General features: G+C 51.2%; 1 protein-coding gene across 12 annotated transcripts in view; it reads left to right on the top strand.

Annotated features, from left to right (window-relative positions):
* Cacna1a (calcium voltage-gated channel subunit alpha1 A) overlaps positions 1-22,178 on the top strand; it is a 230,576-nt gene that overhangs the window by 172,356 nt on the left and 36,042 nt on the right. For 11 of the 12 annotated variants that reach the window (XM_052726797.1, XM_052726793.1, XM_052726790.1 and 8 more), the window contains 3 exons: positions 6,989-7,153; positions 9,252-9,362; positions 16,060-16,143. In XM_052726797.1, the coding sequence (XP_052582757.1) occupies positions 6,989-7,153; positions 9,252-9,362; positions 16,060-16,143 (360 nt within the window). The remainder of the gene's footprint in view (positions 1-6,988; positions 7,154-9,251; positions 9,363-16,059; positions 16,144-22,178) is intronic. The other variant, XM_052726796.1, reaches the window with a different exon arrangement.

Below are 22,178 nucleotides of genomic sequence, written 5' to 3'. Positions count from 1 at the left end.
GATTCCCTGTAGGAGCAGGCATGTCTATTATGGGAAGCTCTTTTATTAAACATTTTAAATGCCATATTCAGCAGATCTCTGAAGAGTTTGAGGACCACCTATCTATTAAGAATACCTGATTTAGTTACTTGTTTTAGGCTTAACTTTGAAAACACGTTAACTTGTATGTTTTAATTATCTATAACAGTTTAAATTGGGAGCTTTTAATAAGATTAGGAATTTACAGCTTTATCCCTGTTAAGTTTGAGCCTTAAAACTTTGAGTTGAGCTGGGCAGTGGTGGCGCATACCTTTAATCCCAGCACTCGAGAGGCAGAGGCAGGTGGATCTCTGTGAGTTCTAGGCCAGCATAGTCTACAGAGTGAGATCCAGGACAGGCACCAAAAACTACACAGAGAAACCCTGTCTTAAAAAAAAAAAAATTGAGTTTAAGATTTAATTGAATTACTTTCAGCATCAAAATAAAGCTTTAGGGGCTGGAGAGGTGACTCAGAGGTTAAGAGCACTGCTTGCTCTTCAAAAGGTCCTGAGTTCAATTCCCAGCAACCACATGGTGGCTTACAACCATCTGTAATGAGATCTGGTGCCCTCTTCTGGCCTGCAGAGATACGTGCAGATAGAACCCTGTATACATAATAAATAAATAAATCTTTAAAAAAAAAAAAGCTTTAAACCATGAATGCAATAAACTTTAGGCCATAAATACAGCCCACAGGGAGACTGGGAACTTCTCTGATCCTTTCATGGTGGTGCACCAAAATAGAATATCACAGCTTTTTTATGACTTAGTTTATATAGATAGCTAAAGCCAAAGAAGCTAGACAGATATTACTGTGATCCTGAGTAGACCTTAGGAATTTATAAACCTTATTTGTCAAATACACCTTATTTATCAAACATATGTTGTTACTTACCTAAATTTTCTAGAAGCCTGGGGTTGAACAGTTAGCAAAGACATAAGTAGTTAGGTATAAACCTCTAAGTCAGATTTTGTTAATCTGAGTAGACCTTTATAACCTTAAAGTTTTATCATCATGATCCATACCAATCCACAATATTTGAGGCCTGCTGTTGTTTCCTGACTCTAAATAAAGTAATAAGCAGAGGACTCAGTAGGACTGAGGCGTTTCATGGGTGCTTCCTTGGATGGTTTACACCATGTGGTCATCTTAAGATGGTGAGGCACATGGCATGTACCCTCTAACCTTAGTAAAGATGGCTGCCAGCCATATGGCTGTTAGTTAAAATATCATTTTTGGTAGATAATTTTTAAACATGAGTTGAATTGTTACATATACAGTAAGTAGATCTATTTTTCTAAATAAGAATTGAAGCACATATAGCAAATTAAAACTCAACCTTTTGTTACAAGTTTTAGGCTAACTTCTTTGTTAACAAATTCTATAGATTTTTTTTAACCATACCCAATGAACTTACAAATCCTGAGATAGAATTTACATCATAGTCTTAAGAGATTTTTGTGAGAGCAGAGTGCAGAGAATCATAGAGATCAAAGATTTTTAGGAGTGGGAAGTAGAGCCTTAGAGGTAAGGGACTTTGGAAGTATAACAGAGCAAGTTTAGGTGTAAGAGATTTAGGGATCATTTGTTGGTGCAGTGGCAGATGTTACGATTTGTGAGAGTTTGGAAATCAAGTCTACCAATTTGGGGGCATTGATCTGTAACAAAAGCTGTAGTAATAAAATCTGAGTCTGCACTGGAGGGAATTTCTGTAAGGTCCAAGAAGGAGTGCATAGTGCCCCAGATGGGCTCGGGTGGGTGGAGAGGCTGAGGGGGAGACAGAGCAGGCTGCTCCCTGTAGGAAGAGGACTCTATAGGAGGGGGCCAAGAGCAGAAGCTGTAGGGTTGTCGGTGGGAGATGAGAGGACAGGGTCACACAGGCCCAGGCAGGCTTAAAGGAGCTGCAGGAAGGAGCCGAGAGAGCAGGGCTGCAAAGCATCACAGATGCCAGGAAAGGGTAGAGAAGTCGTGGGAGCAAGGAAAGGACCACAGGCGCTGGGCAGGACGGCGGGCAGAGAGATCGCCTAGGGAGCACCACAGGCCCTGGGCAGGACGGCGGGCAGAGAGATGGCCTAGGGGGGACCACAGGCGCTGGGCAGGACGGCGGGCAGAGAGATGGCCTAGGGGGGACCACAGGCCCAGGGCAGGACGGCGGGCAGAGAGATGGCCTAGGGGGGACCACAGGCGCTGGGCAGGACGGCAGCGGCGGGCAGAGAGATGGCCTAGGGGGGACCACAGGCGCTGGGCAGGACGGCAGCGGCGGGCAGAGAGATGGCCTAGCGGGCAGCAGGCGCTGGGCAGGACGGCAGCGGCGGGCAGAGAGATGGCCTAGGGGGGACCACAGGCGCTGGGCAGGACGGCAGCGGCGGGCAGAGAGATGGCCTAGCGGGCAGCAGGCAGGGCCACAGCTCCTAGGGGGGGAGTCCTGGACACTTGCACAGGTACAATGAGAGACAGAGCAAGTAACTCCGAGTGGGAAGAAGCAAGAAAAGGGTCTCAGGCTGCCTCAGGCAGGAGTGCAGCTCCTGGGGGAGGCCAGGGAAAGCTAGCTGAGCTAAGGTGGATCCATGTTGTGACAAGAATTTCCATCCAGGGTGTCCTCAAGCAGAATGGGAAACTTGTCAGAAAAATGTTCCAAATCCCAGAGGAAAGTCAGCCCTTGTCGTTATTGGAGCCCAGTGAGGTGAGGGGTGCTCCCGGCAGGCCTTTGTCGTGACAGGAGACACCGCAGGCAGCTTGGGGCGGCACTTACCTGGTAGAGAGATGAGAGAGCAGGGAGAAGGGAGACCAGGTGGATGTGGCAGGCCAGAGCTGAGAGGTGTGAGGCAAGTGCCCGGGTGGGTGGGTGCCCATCCCAAGGCTGTAGACGGCTCTAGGAGTCTGAGATTCATTTCTGGCGTAGACAAGGAGAGGCATGGTTAGAGCATGTGGGGTTGGGGGAGAAGTAGGGAGAAGGCAGACTGTAGATGTGGGGTCAAATTTGATGGGTGACAGGAGTCAGCGGAAACAAATGATCCCTACTTAGGAGAGTCAGGTCAGCAGCCTGGTTCAGAGCAGCCGAGTTCCTTGGAAGGGAGCTCATGTATGCTAGTCCCGGCTTTTGGTACCAGATGAGTGAAAATAAAGAAATAAAAGGAAGGACATGACTGCTCCTAGGTATGGTGGAGGAGAAGGTTTATTGTAGGTAAAAGGGGAGCATAGACCAGAGGCAGGAACATCTGGGAGAGTCCAGAGTGAACATGACCCTGAGCCTGGCCATGTGAGGAGAGGGGGGAGAGGAGAGGAGCCACCAACCAAGACGGGTAGACCAAAAGGCCAGGTAACCAAAGTGTCTGGATTATATGGGGAAGAGCAGCTGGGGAAGGGCAGCCCAGCCCCTGGACTGGAGATGTTTAGGGTAGGGGCCGGACGGAGTATGCCAGCCATGTCCTATAACAGGTTGGGACTGAGGGATGCTGGGAGAATCTGGTGGCCAGGTTCACTTTGATATGTTAATGGGTATCTCAGCCATTTGTCCTGGGTTTGAGACCTAACAAAACCAACTTGTGGGGGGGGTGGGGGGGAAGAAATGGGGACAGAACAACATCAAATGTTCCCAGTCAGGGGACAGTCTGCAAGATAGCTCTCCATTGAGTTTCCAGGGGGGAAACATGCACACATCAGATATACAGAGGATATATCAGTCATCTGGGATGAGGTTTGCTGCAGTAACAAGCAGCCCCATGTATCCACGAAGGGACTGATTTCTCACTCAGCCTGCATATCCTGCTCAGTGGCCCTCCCATGCCTTTCTTTATTCTTGTTGGCCAAGCTAACACACAGCCTTCTTCCAAGACACTTCAGAGCGAAGGAGAGTGTGCCACAGTCTAGCCCTTTGTGGTTTTCTCTAAGGACATACAAACAGATGTCTGTTCACCCCCAGGTAGTACAGCAAAGACAAATCAAAGAATACCACCCAGGTCGAGTTGTGCGGGGTCACCTACAGACGCAGTTGACTTAACTGCATCACCAAAACCACGTCAGCATAGATGATGGCTCCTGGGAGCTGGGTCCGTTCTCAGAACTCCTATGCAGTTTACAGGCAGCTATATGGAGAGGTCTTTTCTCCAACCATTCATGACTATCTATATATATAGCATTGTGGGGGGGCTCTTGAGAATAACTTGGGGAGCTTCCTCGGTCATGTGAGTTTCCTGAGCTTCATGAGCCTTGTGAGCCTTCCTCACAGGAGAGAGCTACACACGACCACACCCCTTCCTCTGGTCCTTACGGTTTCCCTGCCTTCTTTCACCAGTGTTCTCTGAGCTGCCGATCTGGTGATACAGACAGCTGTTTTCCTCCACTTACAGCTGAGCGTTGGAACACTTTGCCACAAAAAGCTACGTAATTCTCTGAAATTGGACCAGTTTTGAGTCTCGGCAATAACCACCACTTATTTAAAAAAAAAAAAAAAAAAGTGTCCCTCCACAACCCAACCTGTCAACAGCAATGTCTAGGCATGAAGCACAAATGTTCAGAGGACAATATGACAGACATATCACTTCTGCTTATTGAAGCAGTGGCAGTGGACTGTCCACTGGCTTGTGACTTCACATATTTGTGTCCTGGCTTGCAGTACCACAGGAGGCCCTTTCCTGCAAAGCAGGCCTTCAGTCCAGTCGGACAGCAGTTGGTGGCACCTGTAGCAGTGTCCTGTTTTTGTGCAGTGAGCACATCTTGCCGAGTATGGTGGCACTGTAGCGTGTGGGGCCCACAGCTGAATAGGACCATTGGGGACAATCTCCCTAGCAACCTACATCACTCTTTCCAGTACTACAGAGAACAGCCAGCAGTAGGGAGAGGGAGTCCAGTCATCCCCAGCTTTATTTCTCCATGTCCTGAAACCACAGCACACTGGGTCTTACTATTTCTGGGATGCAACCAAGAGCAGTAACAATGGTCTTTACGGTCTGTGGGGCCTCGAGGACTCCCAGGGAGGGGGGCTCACCCCTGGCCCTGAGGTGCTCATTCTGCAAGTTTATGCCCCTGGGAATGCCTTTCCCACCCATGCACCCAGGTTCAGACCCTCTCCCTGCTCTGCGGGTGCTTCCCTGGATCTGCAGGACACTCGGGTTAGCATTATATAATGAGACCTAGCTGTGAGTGTGGCCAGGATCCCCAACCATCCGCTGCCATCTATTCCAAGTGAGTGCCCGTTGTTCGTGAGCTCCAGAAGCTAAGGGAACACTCAAAGGAAACATTAGTGAGGGCCGCCCCAGCATGCAGAAGCGTGGCACTGGGCAGAACTTGAGTAGGAGAAGCTGCTGGACTCAGTTTTGTGAACTGTGTCGTCTCCTCATCTCGGGGACCTGCTGGGCTGCGGTGGGTCTTCCTACTTACCATGGGTTCAGTGGCACAGAGGTGCATGGAAGAGGAGAGTCCTCTCAGCTGCGCCCCTGCTGCCAGAGCCAGCTCCTGGGCTCTGACGGGGACACCGACACTCAACCTCTCCTTCAGCCGCACCCAACTAAGGGGCCCCAGGCTACGCCAACAGTCTCTACCCTCCGGTATGCTTTCTTGCATGGGAGAACTGTACTCTGAGGGGCGGCTGCCTGTCCTTAGGACATGTTTGGTCTTCCCACCCACACTGCACACTGCTCTGGTGCTCACGCCTTCCTCCCTTCAGTGAACTGTGGCTCAGGGTGTGGCTCACAAGCACTGAATTTGACTTCTTCACTTGTCCTTTAGAACTCGATCTCAGGACAAGTCTTCCCAAATTTGCCTTCAGGTGAGGCAGCCGGGCCCTTTGTCTGCCTTTCTGTCTCAGTTGCTTTGGTGCTTTGCAAACCTGATTTACATGGCACTGTGAGTCATTAAGATATGTATGCCAGAGCCTCTCCTACCTCATAAAGATCAGTAAAACTGGGAAGCCCCGTGACAGCCTGAAGGTCCTTGATGGACCAGCGTTTTTCTTAACTCTTCTGTGAACACAGTCCTGTCTGTCTAGCCCACTGAACAAGACATCGAGCACTGCCTGTCACATACCCAGACCCCTCAGAATGCTTGCCCCTCTGTACTGTTCTCTAGTACATGGTGTCCATGGAGACTTGAACTGGTAATAACCAAATTCCTCGTGGATTCTGCTCTCAAGCCAGACCCTGTGGCTTCAGGCTCTGCAGCCTTTGTAGTCCTGTAGTCCAGCCCTTCTGCCTCCACAGCACCAGACAATGCCATCCTCTCGTGGGTCCCAAAACCTCCCTCACACACAAGGAGAAGCAAGGGACTCAAAAGAACAGTGTAGCTGGCCATGGTAGCAGACCTGTCAGCCCAGCACTCAGAAGGTAGAGCGAGAGGAACACTATTTTGAAGGCAGCACTGGCCACAGAGTGAGATCCCGTCCCAAAAGGAGAGACAGGGCACCAGGAATGTAGCTCAGGCGGTAGAGTCCTCACTCAGAGTCCTGGAAGCCCTGGGGTCCGATCCTGGTACCACAGGAGGTCATCTTGATTACATAGGCAGCTTGGAACCAGGCTGAACTACGTGAAATCCTGGAGAGAGAGAGAGAGAGAGAGAGAGAGAGAGGGAGGGAGGGAGGGAGGGAGGGAGGGAGGGAGGGAGGGAGGGAGGGAGGGAGGGAGGGAGAGAAAGAAATAAAGGCCCCGAAGGGCAGGCTGGTCTAACGTCATTCACAGCTTTTCTCGCGGCTGCGCTCAAGCCCAGACTCTCTGAGCTGGTTTTCCTCATTCACAAACTGGTGCTGTAGATAACAGCTTGCCAGGGAGATTCCAGGAGAGAAGCGAGGCAGCAGTGTGGTGGCTCCCCAAGTTGCCACAGGCAACAGAACTGTCAGTTTTTGTGAGGAGCCCTCAAGGGCTGCGGGGAGCCCATCTGGGGCCAGCAGAGCCAGGGATCTGCGCAGCTGCACCCGGAGGTTGTGAGCAGCTCGCATTCCTGATGTTGGCCCTTCTCATGCTCTGGCATTTCCCACAGAGGGCCTGCATCGACTTTGCCATCAGTGCCAAGCCGCTGACCAGGCACATGCCCCAGAACAAGCAGAGCTTCCAGTACCGGATGTGGCAGTTCGTGGTGTCCCCACCCTTCGAGTACACCATCATGGCCATGATCGCTCTCAACACCATCGTGCTGATGATGAAGGTGAGCCCCCACCACCCTCGCACAGCGTCCCAGCCAGGCCACACTCGGCCACCGCTGAGCCTTCGCTGCTGTCCCCTCTGTCTGCTGTCCCCAGCACCCTGCTTGGCCAGCTCCTTCCCTCCTCCTGGAAGCCCTAAGCTAAGTCTGGAGCGGGTCTCTGCGGTTCTCTGGGATCGCCCTCACGCGCCTCAGCCTCACTGTGGCTGCCCACACTTGGTCCCACCAGTCTCTGATCTTCGGGAAGTAGATGTCTGGCTCCCTGGGGCTCAGCAGGAGTCTCATGGAGAGGAGTTGACACCCTCCTCAAGCGTGTGCTGGGTGGAACACGGGAATAGGTCGGAGATGGGGCTTCTGGAGCTCCAGGGCTCTCAGACCCTCAGTGGGGGATTCTAGGCAGGGGCACCACCTCTGAGCCATACCCCCAGCCCTCACTGAGAGATCCTAGGCCATCACTGTACCGCTGAGGACACACCCCAGGCCTTCCTCTCTCTTTTCAAAATGATTTGTATTATTTGACTAGTAGAGCAATGGAGGTCACCAAAAACAGTAGTGGTACCAGCAGGAGACTCAGCACAGCACAGCACATGCCTGTCACCCCAGCTGTCAGAGGCTGAGACAGGAGGGTCATAAATACAAGACCAACATGGACAATTTAGTAAAACCCTGTCTCAAAAATAAAACTATAAAGAGTTGGCAAGATGGCCCAGTAATTAAGGTACCTGCACCAAACCTGTGACCCGAGTTCAATCCCCAGGACCCACATGGGGCCGGGGAACTGACTCCTGCAGTTGTCCTCTGACCTCCACATGTGTGCTGTGTTCATTCACACAAAATATCTAAATAATATGTAATTAAAATTTTAAAAATAACAAAGACTGAGCACTTGCTTGGCACACGTTAGGTCCTAGACTCCATTACTAGCACCAAACAATAATACAAAGTGGAGTGCTCTAGAGATGCTCAGTGCCTGAGAGGCATAACTACCCTTCCAGAGGACCTGAGTTTGGTTCCCAGTTCCTCTGCAGGGCAGCTCACAACTGCCTGGAACTCCAGCTCTACAGGACCTACAAGCTTTCTGAATGCCTACAGGCATTCACACACACAACACACACATATAAACATCTATGCCCGTAGACACACACACATATAAACATATACCCATAGAAACACACATACACATATATAAACATATACCCATAGACACACACATACACATATATAAACATATACCCATAGACACACACATACACATATGTAAACATAGACCCATAGACACACAGAGACACATATATAAACATATATACCCATAGACACACAGACACATACATAAACATATACCCATAGACACACAGACACATATATAAACATATACCCATAGACACACAGACACATATATAAACATATACCCATAGACACACAGACACATATATAAACATATACCCATAGACACACAGACACATATATAAACATATACCCATAGACACACACAGACACATATATAAACATATACCCATAGACACACACAGACACATATATAAACATATACCCATAGACACACACAGACACATATATAAACATATACCCATAGACACACAGAGACACATATATAAACATATACCCATAGACACACAGACACATACATAAACATATACCCATAGACACACAGACACATATATAAACATATGCCCATGGACACACACATACACATATAAACATATGCCCATAGACACATACACACATATACTCACATATACAAACACAAAAGGAAATACAAAAACCTTCTTAATTAACAAGAAGCTTGGCTACATTATCATTGAGATGCTTTATGGCAAATAAATAAATACTCAGCCTATCAGCAGATAAAAATGGCCACAAATACAGACTGGTGCTGTGGTTCATGGCTCATGTGTGTAATCACAGCACTTAGGAGGCTGAACTGGGATCATTCCCATGATTCTGAGGCCAGCCTGTGCTAGACCGAGACCCTGTCTTACAGCCCAGGGCTTTGCTGAGCAGTTGCCCTCTCTGGGCCCTTAGGTCGGACCTGCAGCCTGGCTCCTAGCCAGGCCACTGATTCTCTGCCTCTCTTCTCATCTAGTTCTATGGAGCCTCTGTGGCCTATGAAAACGCCCTCCGAGTGTTCAACATCGTCTTCACCTCCCTCTTCTCTCTCGAGTGTGTGCTGAAAGTCATGGCCTTTGGGATTTTGGTACGTGGGGCCCGAGGGTAGGGGGCAGTGGGAACACATAGACTCAGGGTACGGGAGAAGTGTGTGCTCTGGGCCCCAAGACCTGGTCCCCAGCGAAGGCCCACACCTAACCTGCACAGCTTTGTGCTGACCTAGAAATAAGTACCAGGGAGGCCCAATCCAGATTTGCCGGGAGCTAGTGGTAATGTATTGGGCTGTCCTCCAGATGACCCAGTCAGAGGTTCTGGTGTCAGAAAACCACGACCACAGAGGACAAGTCTCTAGTAGTCACACCGGCCAGGCCTGGTGGAGGACACCTGTCACCCCAGTACCTGGAAGGCTGAGGCAAGAGACTCTGGAATTCAAGGCCAGCCTGGGGCAGAGTAAGACATGTCAGAAGTAAAGACAGAAAGGAAGGAAGGGAGGTAGAAGAAAGGAAGGAAGCGAGCAGTTTTGACTGTAGCCCAGCAGATCTCACGTGCAGGGCACAGACACCAGAGTGGAATTCCCAGGACCCACCCCACTGTCATTTTACTTCATCTTGATTTTGTAATTAATTTTATTTGTGTGTGTTAGTGTTTGCCTGCGTGTGTGTGTGTGTGTGTGTGTGTGTGTGTGTGTGTGTGTGTGTGTGTGTGCCACATGTGTGCCTGGTACCCTCGGAAGCCAGAAGAGGTCAGCAAATCCCCTGGGAGTGGACTTAGGGACAGTTGTGAGCTGCTGTGTGGATACTGGTCACTGGACCCAGGTCCTCTAAAAGAGCAGCCAGTGCTCCTAACTGCTGAGCCATCTCTATCCCTGACTTTTCATTTTGAGACAGAGTTTCACTCCGTTACTCAGGCTGAAAGCTGAGAGATGGGCCAATCAATAAAGTACCTGCTTCAAAAGCATAAGGAATTCAGTCCCTAGAACCCTCCCCCCCTCCGCAAAAAAAAGAAGAAAACTAGGTATGGTGGCATGCACTTGTGATCCTAGCACTGGGGAGGTAGAGGATGGAGGGCCCTGTGCCTCCCTGGCCTGACAGTCTAGCCTAACTGATATACTCCAGACAGCGGGAAACCTTATCTCAAAGGTGACAGGCAGCGTTCCTGAACGTGACTCTTGAGTTTGTCCTCTGGCCTACACCCATACAAATCCATACAGGAGCACACACACAGACAGGAGCACACACACATACAGGAGCACACACACATACAGGAGCACACACACAGACAGGAGCACACACACATACAGGAGCACACACACATACAGGAGCACACACACAGACAGGACACACACACATACAGGAGCACACACACATACAGGAGCACACACACAGACAGGACACACACACAGACAGGACACACACACAGACAGGAGCACACACACAGACAGGACACACACACAGACAGGACACACACACAGACAGGAGCACACACACAGACAGGAGCACACACACATACAGGAGCACACACACAGACAGGAGCACACACACAGACAGGAGCACACACACAGACAGGACACACACACAGACAGGAGCACACACAGACAGGAGCACACACACAGACAGGAGCACACACACAGACAGGAGCACACACACATACAGGACACACACACAGACAGGAGCACACACAGACAGGAGCACACACACAGACAGGAGCACACACACATACAGGAGCACACACACAGACAGGAGCACACACACACAGACAGGACACACACACATACAGGAGCACACACACACAGACAGGAGCACACACACAGACAGGACACACACACAGACAGGAGCACACACACATACAGGACACACACACAGACAGGACACACACACAGACAGGACACACACACAGACAGGACACACACACAGACAGGACACACACACAGACAGGACACACACACAGACAGGAGCACACACAGACAGGACACACACACAGACAGGAGCACACACACAGACAGGAGCACACACACAGACAGGACACACACACAGACAGGACACACACACAGACAGGACACACACACAGACAGGAGCACACACACAGACAGGACACACACACAGACAGGAGCACACACACAGACAGGAGCACACACACAGACAGGAGCACACACACAGACAGGAGCACACACAAATGGGAAAAGAGGCCCAGACCGGCCTTGCTTTGACCCCCCCTCAGTGCCGGCTTTGAACTTGCAATCCCCATGTGTCAGCTTTCCCAGGAGTTGGTGTGACAGGCTTGTGCTATCAGGCATGGCTATACCATGTGTTCTAAAATGTCTCTTTCATCCAGATGAATTTTTTCTTTTAAAGGTGTATCATGCCCTGCTAATTTTTTTGTCTATACTGGTGGCATAGTCTTAATCTAAGGCACTCAGAACCCCAAGGGAAGAGATGAGGAGGTAGAGGGACTGTGAAGTTGCATGGGGAAAGTCACACCTTTATTTCCACCAGCTCCTAACTGAACCGGAGTGCCTGCTTTCATCTTGATGTGTTAGTGTCCTGTGGCTGTGACAAATGCCTGAGAGAGCCATCTTACTAAGCTGGGAAGGTTCATCGTTGGTTCAGAGTTTCTGAGGTTTCAGGCCATGGCATTTCAGCCCCATTGCCTTTGGGCCTGTGGGAAGGCCACTGGACATGATAGAGAACAAGGTAGGGCAGAATACCCACTTCATGGCAGCGGGAAGCCAAGAGCAAGGGAAAGGAGCTGGCTTGCCCTGGTGGCCTGCTTCCCCTCATGGGAATCTAGCACCTCCCAGTCACTGGCTACCTAGCCTTCCCCTGTGGGTCTCTAGCCCGGCCCCTACCAAACTCATGATGTATTTCTAATAGCATCCATTTGACACAGAAGTATTAGATGTTTTTAAATCAAGCCTGGCAGCATGCACCTGTAGCCTCAGCACTGAAGGCTGAATCGGGAGGATTACAAGTTCAAGGCCAGCCTGGTTCACATAGTGAGCTTCAGGCCAGCCATGGCTGCATAGCAAGACAAAGCCAAAGAAAAAGAAAGAAAAGGAAAACTCACTCTTTTTGTAGGGCTTTAGTAGGCTCATAGATACCTTGGAATTTAGCTTGTGTTCTTTGAGAGCACAGGTGGTGAGCCAGACTTTGAGATGCACACTGGGAATCCCAGCTCTCGAGAGGCTGAAGAAATAGAATCCGGAGTTTAAGGCCAACCTGGACTACATGAGACCCTGCCCCCACCAAAAAGACCTATTATGTACAGTTGGTGTGGTGGTGCTCACCCATAATTCCAGCACTCTGAAGGCAGAGGCAGGAGGATCTCTGTGAGTTTGGAACCAGCCCGTGAGCTCCAGGCCAGCCAAGGCTACGTAGTGAACCACTGTCTCAAAAACAAAACAGCGGCAGTAGTGAGGGGGAGAGGAGGGACAGGGAAGGGCTCTCACCCCCCAGTCATGGAGACCACACTACATATGACCTCACTCCCTTCCACTAGGCCCCACCTCTTAAATTCACACCACCTCCCGTGGACACCACGTGCTGATGACCCGGCCTCTGGGCCCCAAGGACTCAAAGTGTAGCATGCAGTTGTTGTGTTGAGGGACTTCTTAAAGGTGCATGTGAACTGCCCACACTCTTGTCTCCTGGTTCAGTTCTCCTGGAGGGCTCCCGGTAGGCTCAGCCAGCCTCCAGGACAGAGTCCTAACCTTGGCTTACTGAGGTGCTTGAGGGCCCAGAAAAACCTGGACTCAAAGTCTGCCCCCCTTCCACAGGGTGTATCACCTGATTGTAATTAGAAGGGGTCACTCCTTCAGCAGAGTCCCTGGTAGCATCAAACCCAATAATGCATATCAGGGCCGCCCTTCTTGGGGTCACCTCCCAGATCAATTATTGGCACTCAGTCCTTGTCTTAGGCTGTCCATCCAAGGAATACCCATGACGCCTAGCAGGGAATGAGCACTCTGTAAATACTAGAAAGGGTGAAAATAAACCTCATGGGGAGTGCAGACGGCTCAGTCAGTGCAGTGCTTGCCACATAAGCGTGAATTCAGACACTAGCACCCGTAAAAAGACATGTGGTGGTGCATATCTGTAACCCCAGCACTGGGGAGCACTCCTGAGGTTCACTAGCCAGAGAGCCTAGCAAGCTCCAGACCCTGTCTCAAAAGACACCCTTGATTGACCTTTTGGCTTTGACATCCACAGGTGTGGCCAAATTCACATGTGTGTTACACACGCACACACACACACACACACACACACACACACACACACACACACACACACACAATAGCAGCAGCACAGCAGCACATGGGCAAATGTCTTAAAGTTGAGTGTGTCCCAGACCCACCTCCAGAAGTTCCATGTTGTTGGGTAACAGCCCCAAAACTTAGTTTTCTGGTTATGTTTTTATAGACTCACAGTGTAGCCCAGGCTGGCCTCAAACTCTCAATTTCCCTGCCTCAGTCTTCTGAGTACTGGCGTTCACAGGTGGCAGCACCATGCCAGCCCAGTCTTGTGGGTTTTGTTTTCTTTTGGTCTTTTTTGAGACAAGATCTCACGGTATAGCCCTGGCTGGACTGGCTTTACCTCTGCCTCCAGAGTGCTGGGATTAAAGGCATGCACTATCAAACCTGACTTCAAATGTATTTTAACAAGTATTCCCAGGAAGCTCTGTAAGGGGTAGCCTGAGCAATGGGGCACTGAATTGTGTACGTGCTTGGTCCCTGCAGGAAGGAGAGCATGACCAGGAAGTCCCATGTCTCCTGTGAGCTGTGCTCCACAGGAGAAGCATGGAGAATGATTCTCGGTGATCACAGAAAGGTGTCAGCTCCCAACTTAACCTAACATGGATTCAAGTCCCCTTCCAACTGAGTGGACCCCACCCAATCCCTCTGTATCTTTGCCCTTGTTGGCACTTCTGAGAAACCAGAGCTGGAACATTGCCCCCCCCCCCCCCCCCCCCCCCCCGCAACTGAGAGGAGCTACCTTCTTCTCAGCCAGTCTTCCACTGTGCCAGGGCTGAGGCTCCACACCCTTACAGTGTCAATTCTTTAGGAGGCTTTTACATTCAAGTGACAGATCCTGAGCTTAAGATCTGTGGCCAAACACCTAGAAGTTGCCTTCATTGAGTATTCCTCCGAAGCGGAGTCTGAGACGAGGATTGAGTGCAAGGAACCTACCTGGGAGGTGACGACTCCCGAAAGGGCAGGAGAGGGGAAGAGTCAAGGACAGGGTGGAGAGTGTCTTACAATGCAGTCAGCGCGGAGCTCGGGAAGCGCTTGGGGCTCCGTTCCACCTGAGGCCTCCAGGTGGCAACAGAGAGCACAGTCACCAGCAGGGATCTCTGAGGAGGGAGGTGTATTGAGCACCCAGGGGCTGTCAATCAAGAACTGCAGCCAGGGCCTGACCCTGGGAGAAAGTAAGGAAAGCCAGTGATGGTATATGAGGGGAAGGTTAGGCCCAAATACCGGAAGTGCCACTGGGACCTGAATTCCCTCCAGGCAAGTGTACCCCAGCACTCACCTGTAGAGCACATACTGTCTATCAAACTGCAAATGGTACTCCATGCACACTCATGATCTGATGGCCCAGGAACTCCCGGCTCTGGAGCCTTCCCAGTGAGGCAGAAGGATTGCCTGAAGGTCAAGGGAAAAGCTGCTCACATGTAATTTTTTTGTCAGAGCAAGAGGGCTCTCTGGAGATTTGAGGCTATGACTGTTACCAAAGAACCTGGGGTAAGAGTGCAGCCTGATAATGCACCTCTTGAGCCAGTACAGAGCTGGGACATGGGTCAGTCAGGAGAGGTCACAGTAACACACGTCCCCTGAATCTGAGGCTTCTATCAACAGAGAAAACCAGGGAGGGGTTTGCCTCCTAGTGACTTGGGGATCCAGCCACCACCTGGAATAGTCAGCTGGCATAGGGTTGGGAGAGCTCTGGGGTCGGGGCCAGGGAGATGGACCAGTTTATAAAGCGTTTGCTGTCTGAGCATGAGGACCTGGGGCTTGCTGGCCAGCCAGCCTAACTGAATCAGTGAGCTCCAGGTGAGTGAGAGACCCTGTCTCAAAGAACAAGATGCATGTCTCCTGAGGAACAGCATCTGAAGTTGACCTCTAGCCTCCACACCCATGCAGACATGTGTATGTGCAACCCACAGAGAGAGAGAGAGAGATACTGGAGGATCTCACTGGCCAACAGCACTAGCTCTGCTCACAGCAGCCTTAGCAGCCGTGAAGCCCCTGTTCCAATGTCCTCTCTTGTCCTTCTCACTCACATCAGGAAATAGAGACACAAAGTGGTTAAGCACTTTACCCACAGCCACACAGCTCTGGTAGTAGAGATGGGATCTGAACTCAGAGGCTGTCCTCTTAGACAGTGGCCATAAACATAATGGGGCCCTGAATACAGACACTGGGCTCCCCTGAGCCTCCTTTCAATGCTGACTCTACCTGTGCCGTTGCTGCTGGCCACGGGCAGGGAGCCTGCTCACATCACAGTGTCTCACTGCCACCACCCCTAGTGTCTTTGAGGAATTCCGTGATGTCCTGGGCACTTGAAGAATTTTCAGAAATGTTCAAAAGATGGGCCCAGCAGAGCAGAGGCGGGTCCCTGAATCCCCTCTGGGGCAAGCTGTCAGGATCAGGGTTCAAGGCAGAGGGCTCTGATGACATGGAGCCGTTCTTTCCACACATTTGTCGTGCCCCAGGATACCCCTTCTGGCCTTGGGGAGTGAGGGCACAGAGTCCTCTGTTGGCATCTTTGTCTTGTGGGTCCCTATTCTAGAATTATTTCCGCGATGCCTGGAACATCTTCGACTTTGTGACTGTTCTGGGCAGCATCACAGACATCCTCGTCACCGAGTTTGGGGTAAGTCTCCCGCCAGCTTCTCTCTGGGGGACTCGGGCTAAAGTAGTGGGAGGTGGCAGGAAGGGGGTCCAGAAGCAGCGGTTCCTGGCGGGCACAGTGGGCTATGACCAGTGCTTGGCTGGAAGCACAGAGCGGTAACTGAGATGGGGAGTGAGTGTGAAGAGTTTTTCCGGGTGGTGATTTGGGGGTGCAAAGACAGCCCCTTAAGGTCTCAGTGAGGGGAGATGGGTGTGTCCAAAGCCAGGACATAGGGCCAGGGCTGAGAAGTGTGGCTGCCTGGTGGCTGGTGAAATTATGAATAAAGAATATGGCTTAGGATAAGTAATGCAGTTCACTACATTGAGAACTAATCTGTTTAAAGGCAAATAGAGCTCAGCACCTGCTCCAACTGGTCCACAAGGTTGGGTTCCACTGACCCCTGCTAGCCATGTTGGGAATAGCACTCTCAAAGCCTTAGGGTAGTCCCTGGAATAGCAGCCCTCTACCACCCCTAGGCATTCCAAATAGGGAAAGGGGGGCAGATCCTGAGCTCTCTTACCCCTTTTCAAGGAAATCCAGGCCCCAGAATTCCCCTTCCAGACCTTGTCCTTGGCCATAAGCCAGTGAGCCCAGACTTGGGAGCCCTCAGGAAACTAAGGGGACAGTAGAAGATCCTTTCAGGGACAGGAAGACAAAAGCAAACCATCAATGCCCAGGGCCAATGGTGGGATGGGTCCCTCCCCCAATGACAATGGAAATAATAATGACTGGGAGTGTGGCCCAGCAACAGAGTGCTGACTTGTCCTGTGTAAGGCCCTGGGTTGGTTTCCTCACCCCCAAAACAAAAACAAACAAACAAAAAACCACATTTAGAATATTGTACCAAGCACCTCATATGAACTGGCTCCCATTGAGAGTCTGGGCTCAGTGCACAGGAGAATTGTCTCAAGGGTTGGACTGAAGGAACTGAAGAGCAAGTCCAAGAGGGTGAGTGAAGGGTCCAAGGGTATCCAAACGCCCAGCTACCATACTGAAGTGGAAAGGGCTGGACACAGACCAGGGTGGCAGGCAGCAGAGGACAATGCAGAGAGGCAGGCCCTGCCTCCCCGTTCCTCCCACCAGTGCCCCCTGCTGACCCAGAAGAAATGGGGGGAGGAAACCAGTCCTGCATGGGATGGATGGGCAGGAGTGAGCTGTCTCAGTCCACACAGCAGGACACTTGACCCCAGCACCAGGAGGCAAGGCCTGACTGACTCCTGCAAGCTCTGGAAGTCCCAGAACAGACTTAACCGTTTGTCCTCCTCCTGCAAGGCTGGTACTTCTAGGGCCTTCGGAAGAGACTGTCAGGACAGCCTTGAGACAATGTCCTTTTGGGTTCAGAGGTTGGGAGGAGCTGTCTGCTCCCCATCAGGGCCCGTGGAACGAGTTAGTTGAAACTTCCAGACATCCGTAGGTCTGATCCCGACTGCTTACTCTAGCAGGTAGGATGGGGACAGATGGAGGCCAGTTCAGAGACGTGTAGAGCATTACAGTAGCCGAACAGCCCTTCTAAGCACCCAACTGGCTCCTGTCAGATCGTCCCTTAGGCAGCAGGGATAATGCCACCACTTCATCAATTCCATACACAACTCAGACTCACTGACCTTGGGCAGGCACATACTGAGCACCTGCTGTTTCCAGCGGAGTTACAGGTACTAGAGACAGAGCAAAAAGCAAGACAAAACAGCAGGCACACTGAATGCCTGACCCAAAGGGCTTCTGCTCTAGAGAGGACCAGACAATAACAGGCCACCAAGATGGCTCCGTGGGTTAAGGTGCTTGCCACCAAGCCAGACTACCTATCTTAAGTTACTTTTCTATTGATGTGATGAGACACTGTGACCAATGCAACCTGTAAAAGAAGCATTTAATTGAAGGCTCATAGCTCCTGAAGGTAGTAGAGTCCATGACCATTGTGGCAGGGAGCATGTAAGCAGGCACACAGGCATGGAGCTAGGGAAGTAGCTGGAGAACTTACATGAGGCACACACAGAGGGAGAGAGAGCAGGAACTACCTGGGAAGGACTTTGGCTTTTGAAACCTCAAAGCCCCACCCCCAAGTGACACACCTCCTCCAACAAGGCCACCCCTCCTAATCCTTTTCAAACAGTTCCACCAACTGGAGACCAAGTATTTAAATATATGAGCCTATGGGGAGCATTCTCATTTAAACCACCACATTACCTGAGTTCGATCCCTGGGACCCACACAGGCACACAAAATAAATAAATAAAATATAATTGTAAAAGATTAAAGGGCCAGGCAGTGGTGGCACAGGCTTTTAATCCCAGCACTTGGGAGGCAGAGCCAGTCGGATCTCTGTGAGTTCAAGGCCAGCCTGGTCTACAGAGTGAGATCAGGACAGGCACCAAAACTACACGGAGAAACCCTGTCTCTAAAAACCAAAAAAAAAAGATGAAAGGAAGTAGGCTGGAAGTGCAAGTAAATGGTATAGCCCCTGTCTACAGCCCTACAGTGAGGTCTAGGGGCATGGCTCCGTGACAGAGCACATGCCTTGAAACCCTACCCTGCCCACTGGTGAGGGTCTGGGTGTGTGACTCAGTGGTAGAGCTTAGGTTTGCTTGTGGGAGACCCTGCACCTAACCACAGTAGTACACACACACAGTCACCTCCTGAGGTGCTTGGCATAAAACTGGCCACAAAATTCCATTCCCAGTGGTTACTATTATTACCATTGTTATTGTTCCCATGAGTGTACTTTGGTGTGTAGTCAAGCTTCCCTGAGACACCACCATTTTGAGGGGAAGATGATGGGTAGGCATATGACCTGTCCTCACCCTGTGCTAGGTGCTGGTAGCCCCTGTCTGGGACCCAGGTAAGGCCACTATCCTTGAGGCTAGAGCCAAGCTGAGCTAGGAGAACAGGAGGGCAGTTAGTTCCCTGGGGGTCTCGAGGCTGAAATGCTAGCACAGCCCTGGGCTTTAATGTCGTGCCCAGACTTGGCTGGGGGTGGGTTTGCCGTGCGCAATGGATAATGACTGTGTTTCTTGTCTTGTCTCTCTCCATGCCTGCTGTTTAAACTGTGTACTGGCGCAACGCCGTCTGAAAAACTCATCCAATCAAAATGCACTATGAAATCCATTTGTTCACCCATGACGTGGTCTGTGTGTCCATACACCAATGACTTACCTCCCAACCCACCGCCACCGCCACTGCCACCCCACTCCCCGCCCGGGAACCGAAACCCATTGGTTTTTTGGCACTGGTTACAAATCCACCTAAAAAATTAAATTAAAACAAAAACAAAAAACGCTGAATCGCCTCCCCAACTGCCCCCGCCCGCCCGCTTCCCCTCCATCTTCAACATCTGCATCTAGAATCCGGTTGGTGTTACCTCTTTCTGAAGTGTAAATGCCTTACATTAACTGTGACTGCACTGCATGCCCCGCCCACCCCGCCCCTGTCCGTCTCCCGTCCTCTCTTCCTCCCCTTTCCTAAAGCTCCCTCTGGTTGGTTTTATTGGACTCTGGATCGGAGCTTCAGCTCCAAAGGGTTTGTGTCCTTGGCAAGAAAGGAATGTTCTCCCTCCTCTAGGACCCCAGGGTGTGACCAGATTCTCCATCCCACTCACATCCCAGAGCTGACATAGTGGTGAAACAGAGCTGTGACCTCAGTGTTCAGAAGGTTAAGGCTAGCAGATTGAAGTCTGAGGCCAGCCTGATCTACATAGCATGTTCCCCAGCCAGAGCCACAGTAACTCTGTCCCAGATTTTTTAAAAAAGAGAGTGAATCAGCAAAGACATCTGATATTAACCTCGAGATCCCACAAGTGCACGTGCCTTCCCACGCACACAGCCCTGTGGTGCACCACATCTCCTCCCACCACGTTTCTTGCCTCTTCACAACCCTTAGTAGCCATGATTCCCCATCCCTGCCTGCTCACCTCCATGGAGACACACTGAAGGGCCTCCAGTGGTGTGCCCACAGTAAACATGCCTTCATCCACTAGACACAAATGGGGCCCTGTTAGGTGCCACTAATAAAGGGGCAGGTTGTAGCCCCCATTGCCACCCTGCTTGGCTACTGTGAACTAGGGGGAGGCAGACTTTGGTTCTCCAACCCCGATTCTACTGGAAAGTGTAACTTCACTGCTGGAAGAACAGGCAACATTAGCAAGGCCTTCTGGGCCCCCAGCCCTGTGGGCAGGAGGAGTGTGCAGAGGTCAAGGTCTGCAAGTGAGAGGACTTGGGTGCAGCAGGAGAAAGGCTGGTTCAGAAAGATGAAGGGACGGGGCATCTAGGCTTCATCCTGAGCAGTAAATAGATCCGCGAGGATTTGAATCAAGGGCACTTCTGGGACTGATTAGACAAGATTGCCAGGAAGCCCCAGGGGGAGGTGACAGGGACGTCGAGAATGGAAGCCGGGCCTCTGCAGAGCCTGAGGAAGGGCTGAGCTGGTGTCTCTGGAAAACTAGAGATGGAAGTTACGAGTGGGAGGAGGTCAGGGTTATGGGGAGAACACCTCTAGCCAGATGGAGTCTGAGGCGCCCTTGGGATGCCGCAGAAGAACCCCAGTTCAGGGCCTGGGGCCTGAGGAAGGGCTCACATCTATAGGTAGTTTGGAGTGGTGCCCATGTCTTTCTACAAACCCAAGAGACACCTGCCCTTGAGCATGTCACTGGAAGAGAGCGCAAGGACCAGGATGCCCCACACACCTGAGCCTACATCCTCAGCTGCTGCTCAGCCTGGAGCACAGGGTGGGGTCTAAGTAGAAAGGGGACTCCTCTTGGGAGTTCTGTGTGCTGACAGGACTCCATGCAGACCCAGGAAGAGCTGGAGGAGCGGATGAGGCCTAGGACCCCTGACTTCTCCAGCCCCTACCCCTCCTCCCTCACGTGTGCGCATGCTCAGTGGCTGCTGGATCCCTGCTTCTGCATGTGCCAGTTAGCTCCCAGCCTCAAACTGCTCCTATGAACCCCTGCCTCTGCATGGTCGGCTGAGCCCACATGTTATGACCCGCCCCACTGAAGGGATGGCTTGTTCTCTGGAGGGTTGAGGGAATGGGTTGGGACTACTTCTTGGTCAGTGGTCCCATCCCCAGTGGAGCTGGGTGGCTAGGCAGGACCAGGCATCAGGTCAGCTGGGCATGGTGGGTGACTGACTCTTAGCTAGGTTTGCAGGCTTGTATGAGTCTTTTGGAACAGGCTGACAATGATTGGGCCCAACAGTGTCCCAATGCAGGAGCCCAAGGCTTATTCTCCGCCCCCAGAAACCCTAGGATCAAGTCTTTTACCCCAGAGGCCTCTAACTAGCCTCAGAAATTCTTCAAACTCCAGTCACTGCCTCTCAGCTTCCAAGCCAGAGCTAGCTCAAGGCACAGGTCCACTAAAGGGAAGTGGGTTAAACATATAATTCACTGCCCAAAGACAAAGCCTAGTGATGCCCCCTGTAATCCTAGCACTCGGGAGTCTGAGGCAGGAGGATCTCAAATTCAAGACCAGCCTGGGTGATAGCACAACCCTGTTGCAATCAACAAATGATTCCTTGTGCAAATAGAGACGTGACAGACCAGAAGGATGCCATTGTCAAAGCCGTTCATCATTAGATCTCATTCAGTCTTGCCTCCTGACCTGTATCCGGAACTCCTACAGATCCTTAGACTGGCACACCAGTAAGCCCCCTTCTAGCCAGAGACTCCTTGCCCTCCTGCCTCCTGCCTGCTGGGAATGACCACGTGGTCCCCAGGCAGAAAACTCAAATGCTCTGTGGCCAATTACCAGAGATTAGGAAACTGGAGAGCATGTAGCCAGACTCCAGGGTCAGCTGTGAGAGGCCTGGGGGAGCCAAAAAGCCAGATTGGTGGGCAAAATCTGATTTTTTAAATTAGCAACTTTTTTATTAAAAAAAAAAAAAAAGCTCAGGCCCGACAAATTAGTTTCATTGGCTATATTGGATCACTTCTCGCCCCCACCAACCTCCCCTGAAGCGCCCTGGAGAGTCCTAGGCCTTGCCCACAGTTTCCAGCCAGCCTCTCCCCACTATAACAGCCTGGGTGGG

This window comes from Peromyscus californicus, unplaced genomic scaffold (assembly GCF_007827085.1).
Source record: "Peromyscus californicus insignis strain IS unplaced genomic scaffold, ASM782708v3 Scaffold_8__1_contigs__length_139910024, whole genome shotgun sequence".
In the NCBI taxonomy this organism is placed as follows: Eukaryota; Metazoa; Chordata; class Mammalia; order Rodentia; family Cricetidae; genus Peromyscus; species Peromyscus californicus.
This window is presented reverse-complemented; position numbering and strand designations above follow the sequence as displayed.